Here is a 7,052-nt window from a genome sequence, read left to right as displayed (position 1 = left end):
CCAATCTCTCCACACCCTTGCCAGCATTTATTGTTTTCTATTTTTTTTTTTTTTTGATCATTGTTATATTGCTGGGGTGAGATGATATCTCAATGTGGTTTTGATTTGCATCTCTTTAATGGCTAATGATTGCGAGCATTTCTTCATGTATTATTTTGTCGCCTAAATGTCTTCTCTGGTAATGTGTCTGTTCATATCCTTTGCCCATTTTTACATTGGATTGTCTTTTGTTGTTGAGGTGTTAGGGTTTTCTATAAACTTTTGAGATCAGTCCCTTGTCATAGATGTTGTTGCCAAAAAATTTTTCCCCGTCGGTAGGTTCCCTTTGTACTCTTTTGGAGAACTCTTCTCATGTGCGTATGTGGTGTGATTTTTTAGGAGGTTCCCGTTATTTAGTTTATATTCTGCTTTTCTTCTATTCCTATTTGTGCATGTTTAGTTATATTTGATAGTCTATGCCATCAATCAGGACCCCTAAGTCTGCCCCTAGTTTTTCTTCCATAATCTTTATAGTTTTAGGTTATGCATTTAGACCTTTGATCCATCTGGAGTCAGTTTTTGTGTATGGTGTGAGGTATGGCTCCTGTGTTATTTTTCTGGAAATGGATCTCCAGTTTTACCAGCATCATTTGTTAAAGAGACCATCTCTTCCCTGTTTAATGGACTTTGGCCCTTTGCCAAAGACCAGCTGTCCACAGGTGGATGGTTTTGCCTCTGGGTTCTTACCTTAGCTCTATAGTGCTGTTATAACAGAAGGACCACAAGTGAACAGAACTTTATTCTCTCACAGCTTAGGAGGCTAGCAGTCCAAATTCAGGACAGCAGCTCTAAAGAAAGGTTTTCTTCTGTCAACTCTGGGGAAATGTCCTCTCAACATCTGTGGGCCTGATGTTCCTTGGGGACCTACATGTGTCTGGGCATCACTCTTCCCCTGGGTCTAGGATGCACTCCCAAAAAGATGCTCTTCTTCCTTGGTGATAAGTTCCTCTGCTCACTTACTTAATCTCCTGTATGTCTCAAAAGAGACTGACTCAACATACAAGCTAATCCTGTAGATTGGATCCTGTGTCATTAACATTGTTGTTGTTAGGTGCCACGGAGTCAGCTCCACCTCATAGGAACCCCATATACAACATTTATATAACTGCCCCTAATTCTGCCTCATTAACATCATAATGCACTACTGTCAAGTAGGACCCAACTCATAGCAACTCCGCCTTGATTTCCAAGGTGGCATCACTATGGAAGTAGATTGCCCAACCTTCCTTCCAAGGAGTGACTGGTGAGTTTGAACCACCAGTCTTCTAGTTATCAGTCAGATGCCTTCAGTACTATGCCACCAGAACTCCTTCCATTAACATCATAGGGGTTAGGATTTACAACATAGAGGATAATTACTTCAGATCACAAAATGGAGGATAAACAAAACAAAACAAAACAAAACAAAAACTCACCACAATCGAGTCACTAGAGAATTCTACCAGACATTCAAAGAAGAGCTGACACCAATTCTAGTCAAATCATTCCACAACATGGAAAAGGATAGAATACTTCCAAATTCATTCTATGAAAAAGCATTTCACTGATACCAGCCAAGGACATTATTAAAAAGGAAACTTACAGACCAATAACCCTCATGAATACAGAAGCAAAACTTCTCACCAAAATCCTAGCCAATAGAATCCAACACCATATCAACAATCTGTTATGGACTGACTTGAGTTTTCCAGAAATATGGCTGGGCATTGGGGGCATAGTTCTTTATTATGGTTATGTCCTTCTGTTGCCTCAACCCTTCAGTCGTTATGTAATTCCCTTCTTTGTTTCTTATGCTGGTTTTTCCTTAAAGTCTATTTTATCAGAGATTAATATGTAACTCCTACTCTTTTTTTGTTGCTGTTTGCTGGGTACGTTTTTTCCCATCCTTTGATTTTAAGCTTACTTTTATCTTTGTGTCTAAGGCGTGTAGGTAACATATTGATTGATCATGGTTTCATCCATTTTGTCACTCTCTGTCTCTTGACTGGTGCATTTAATCTATTTACCCTCAGTGTAATTATCCATAAGTATGAATTTATTGCTGTCATTTTGTTGTGTATGTGGGTTTTTTTTTTTTGGTGGTACTGATGATTTATTTTTTCTGTGCTGGGTTCTTTTTGTCTACAGATTTTCTTTTCATTTCCTTCATTACTGTTGAGTTTGTATTAACTGAGTATGATTTTCCTCTTTTTTATTTTAGTGGGAAAGTTTATTAATTTTCTTTGTTGTTATCCTGAAATTTACTTTTATATTTCTAAGTTTAAAACAGACTGTTCTATCTTGATATTGCCCTGACTTCATCTCCACATGGAACTCCTATAGCTTCACCATTTAGTCCCTCTTTTTGGTCTGAAGCTGTCATCATTTATAGATTGATGTGTCTGGTTCTCTATTTCCAAAAAGTCTTGTGGCTTTATTTTGTTTTTGAAAATTCTTTATCTGGGTTGGTGTCTGGGTAGTGTTGTCATGTGTCTTAACCTCAGGCTGTCTGATGTTAGTTCTCTGTCCAAAGGACTCACTTTAATATTTCTTATAAAGTTGTTCTCACTTTTACAAATTTGTTTAATTTCTGTTTATCTGGAAATGTCCTAATTTTGCCATCATATTTGATAGGGATATATACTTCTTGGTTGGCATTTTCTTTTCTTTCAGGGTTTTATATATGTCACCCTATTGCCTTCTCGCCTGTATCATTTCTGCCAAGAAATCAGAGCTTAGTGTTACTGGTTCCCCTTTGTAGGTAAACTTTCATTTCTCCTGAGTTTCTCTCAGGATTCTTTCTTTGTCTTTGGTTTTGGAAAGCTGGATTATTATATGTCACAGTGAGTTTCTTTTGGGGTCTATCCTATTTGGGGTTTGTTGAGCTGCTTGAATCTTCTCATCTTTCATGATACTAGGGAAGTTTTTTGTCAGCAATTCTTTGAAAAATTTTTCTGTGTTTTTCCCTATTCTGGAATGCCAACCACATGTAAGTTATTCTTCTTGATAGTGTCACACCTAACTCAGGCTTTCTTCATTCCTTTTTTGATTGTTCCCCTAACAGATTGCTATCAAGGGATTTGTCCTCTGTTTTGCTGTAGGTTGTGGAAGGGGAGAATGCATCCCTGGTCACCAGGTGAGGTGCCTGGGCTCTTCCTGCCACCGCAGCCACTAGGACCTTACTTCACTCTGAGCATGTCTACACCCCACTTCCATAGTGATACTGCCTCGGAAACCCAAGGAGGGGTCGCTATGAGTCGGGGCTGACTTGACGGCACATAACAACAACAACAAAATGTCTACACAATTACTCTCTGTCCCACTGCAAATCCTGTGAAGTTGCCTTCTGCTCCTTCCCTGGGATTCCTGCTGTCTGTGTCTCACTATGGCTGCCCTGTGCTGGGCTTGCTGGCGGGCCCCTCTACTCTGTCTCCTGTTTTCACAGTTTCCAGTCAGCTTCTTCTTTTAGTCAGTAATCAGTTTAGTTCCTTATCCTTTTATTTGATGCTCCAGGATTGTCTTCTGTACCTGTTTCACGTAGTTTTTCAGGTCTTTGCTGCAGTGGGATGGCACAGTGTGTCTGTCTAAACCCCCATTTCTCTAAAAAATTTACATTTCTAACAAACTTCCAGGTGATACTGATGTTGCTGGTCAGGGGACTACATTTGAGAATAGCTGGCTTATAAGAAACAGGTTGATCTCACCTTGTCCCTGCAGAATCTGGCCCCAACTCACCTCTTCACCCTCATCATCAACCTTTGCCATGTTTCAGCCAAACTCATTACCCCCACTCTCATGCATGCAGTTTGGCCAACATGCCCTGCTCACCACACTCCCTCTGACCAGACTACCAGCCTGCTCTCTGCGTGGCTGACTCCTACCCAACCTTCAAGCTTCAGCTCAAATGCCCACTCTTCCAAAAGAACTTCTCGGACTTCCTCCCCATAGACTCAGCAATCCCACCAGGCTCAGTTTCTCCCATGTGCTGAGCACTTTTTGTTTTTTAACTGTGGTGAAATATACATAGCAGAAACATTTGCCATCTTAAGTGTACAATTCAGTGACATTAATTACAATCACCATGATACGCTGCCATCACCACTATTTTCAAAAGTTTTTCATCACCCCAAAACGAGACTCAGTACCTACTGAGCAAAAGAATTCCCATTTCTCCTTCCCCTCAGCCCTAGGAAGGTGCTCTGGTGGCACAGTGGTTAAAGCACTGGGCTGCTAACCAGAAGGTCAGTGATCCAAATCCATCAGCTACTCCATGACAGAAAGATGAGGCAGTCTGCTTCTGTAAAGGCTGACAGCCTTGGAAACTCTCTGGGGCAGTTCTACTCTGTCCTATTGGGTCATTATCAGTCAGAATGGACTCGACTGCTGTGGGTCTGGGTTAGTTTTCCAGCCTTAGTGACCTCTGCTCTACTTTTGTCTTGCATTTGCTGACTCTAGATATTTCATGTCCATGGGATCACACAGTGTGTGTCCTTTTGTGTATGACTTATTTCACTCAGCCTACTGTTTCCAAGGTTCATCCATGTCATAGCAGGTATCAGAACTTCATTTCTCTTTATAGTCAAATAACGTATTCTGTAACAGGCTGTATCACGTTCATCCGTTCTTCTGTTGCCAGACACCTGGGTTGTTTCTGCCCTTTGGGTATTAGAAATAGTGCTGTAGTGATCATGGCACTGAACTCGTTCAGTGTCTTGTCGTAATGTGTGTCCAGGTTTCACCCCTGCCTCTGAACCACGAGCCCCAGGACACCGTGTCACCTTCCTCACCTGTGTCCACCCCATCGTCCACATCCTCAGCACCTGTCCACAGAGCAAGGCTGAGCACATGCAGGTACAAATAGGAACATTTAGGAACTATGCCCATCAGCTCCTCTTACCCACTCTTCTTAGTACCTCTAACACTGAATCAATCTGTGCATGACTCTTTAAATAGAACGCAGGACAGCATGTTAGCCCATCCAACCTAATCTTTAGACACATTTTCCATATTTTCTGGGAGCAGAGTTATCATAAGAAATAAAAGCAATGACTACCACTTAGCTGGATCACCTGAAGGCAGTATAATGCAGCAGTTAAGAGCTTGGGCTCTGGAGTGTCACGGACGTAGGTATCAGCCTGCCTCTGAGTAGCTACAGTACTTAAATCCTCTGAGCTCCAGGCTCCTCCCCTTAGTGGGAATACCAGCAGCCCCTGTTTCCTGCAGAGGGCATCAGTATACAATGAGATCATTGTCAGCAGGAACGAGAGAGCATGTATGGAGTCCCTACTATGTGCCTGGCAGTGGGCATACATTATTGAGTGTAATCTACATAAAGGCTTAGCATAATGTCTATCACACAATAAGCTTTCAAGCAATATTAGCTATTATTATTATTCACTGTTATCATTGCCAATTTTCCTGACTTCCCTGTAAGACATACATTATTATCCACATTTTCCAGATGAGAAACTTGAGACTCAGAGCAACTAGCTTGCTCAACAAATGTTAGTGATTTTCATTCTGTAATGGTTAAGCTTTACAATTACCTTGCTGGGTAGGTCGGTACCATTCCCACCTTGTAAATGAAAAAATGGAGGTTCAAAGAAGGCAACTTGTACGTGGACGGTCCAGGATTTGAACTGGACTTTGGATCCAGACTGCTGCTCACCCAGCTCACCACACCACCTGGTAAATCCCACCTGCCTGGGTGCCACATGGTTAAGTCACTACGCCCTTTCTTACTCATGAGCCACAGAGAAGCATTTTCCCAATGTGTCAGAGAGCGCGTGCTGCACCTGCCCTAAAACACAGGCCACACACCCTGACTCACAAGAGGTTGTTTCCACAATGCAAGAGGACAGGATGCGTACCAGAGGGGGCGTACCCCAAAGCCCCTCCTCGGGAAGCCTCCAAGGACACGAAGGAAATCAGAGCCCGGAGGCCTGGGACTGACCGTGACTCCAAAGAAGTTTGTCTCGTTCATGGCGTTGAGGATGATCCTGCCCAGCGTGTGGTCCGTGTAGTTGAAGTCTTGGATCCGTTGGTGCCGGCTGCCAGCATGCAGCGTCTCCATGGCCCTCTGCAGCGTCTTAGCGATGACCCAGATGCCATCGTAGGCGTACCCGTGGAACTTGCTGGGCCCCACGCCTGAGCGCTTACTGTTGTACTCTCTCTCATACTGCTGTGGAGTCTGGAAAAACAAGGAAGTCAGCGAACACCACATTAGAACTGATGGGGAATGAGGCACACGACGCTCAGAAGAAGTGACACTTTCCAGCACCTACTGTGCTAGGCCCTTGTGGGCATTATTCCATGTAAACCTCACAACAACCTCATGAGGTGGGTACTATTATTGTTCCCATTTTACAGATGGAAAAATTTATTTGGAGAGGTTGACTTGCCTACAGTCCACAGTTAGTAAGAGGCAGGGCTGAGATTTGAACCCTGGCTCTCTGACTTCAGAGTCCATGAAGGCTAGGGGAGAGGGAATAATACATCCAAACCAGGCCTGCCCCTGATAGCCGCAGGGCCCAGGGCTAGGGGACAGATGGAGGCCATGTATGTCTAGGGGTGCTGAGTCCCTCGAGCTGTGGCCCCTTCAGGTCTGAGTGGTGTCTGGGCATATGTGAATGGTGTCTGGGCAATGAATCCACTTCCTCCTTTTTTGTTTCAGGGTCATACTGGAAGGCTCAAGTTTTATCCATTGACAATTTTCCTCAGAAATGCATCATGTCCAGCCATCATCAGTCAAAATGCTCAGCAGAAACTCTTCTGATTCAAGTGTTATTCAAGGAGACCAGCATCATCTCCTGCCCAGTTCTCATTAATCGCCACCCCCACCTTCCCCTTCTGGCTGGCTTCCACTGTGTGCTGCAATCATCCTTGGACATTTGCACTTATGCCAGGCCCATCACCAGGCCCTCTCTTCCCTAAACCTTTTGGGTCCTTCAATTACTTTGCACCACAAGCCTTTTATACTACGGAGCTCTGGTAGCATAGTGCCTAAGGCATTTGACTGCTAACCAGAAGGCTGG

General features: G+C 43.4%; 1 protein-coding gene across 1 annotated transcript in view; it reads right to left on the bottom strand.

Annotated features, from left to right (window-relative positions):
* LOC103205072 (gamma-aminobutyric acid type B receptor subunit 2) overlaps positions 1-7,052 on the bottom strand; it is a 272,285-nt gene that overhangs the window by 5,771 nt on the left and 259,462 nt on the right. The window contains exon 9 of the mRNA XM_007950339.2: positions 5,972-6,208. Coding sequence (XP_007948530.2) covers positions 5,972-6,208 — 237 coding nt within the window. The remainder of the gene's footprint in view (positions 1-5,971; positions 6,209-7,052) is intronic.

Source organism: Orycteropus afer, unplaced genomic scaffold (assembly GCF_000298275.1).
Source record: "Orycteropus afer afer isolate SDZICR_OR568_19922 unplaced genomic scaffold, OryAfe1.0 scaffold00267, whole genome shotgun sequence".
NCBI classification, from domain to species: Eukaryota; Metazoa; Chordata; class Mammalia; order Tubulidentata; family Orycteropodidae; genus Orycteropus; species Orycteropus afer.
The sequence above is the reverse complement of the archived record's forward strand: the minus strand, read 5'-3'. Positions and strand labels throughout refer to the sequence as shown.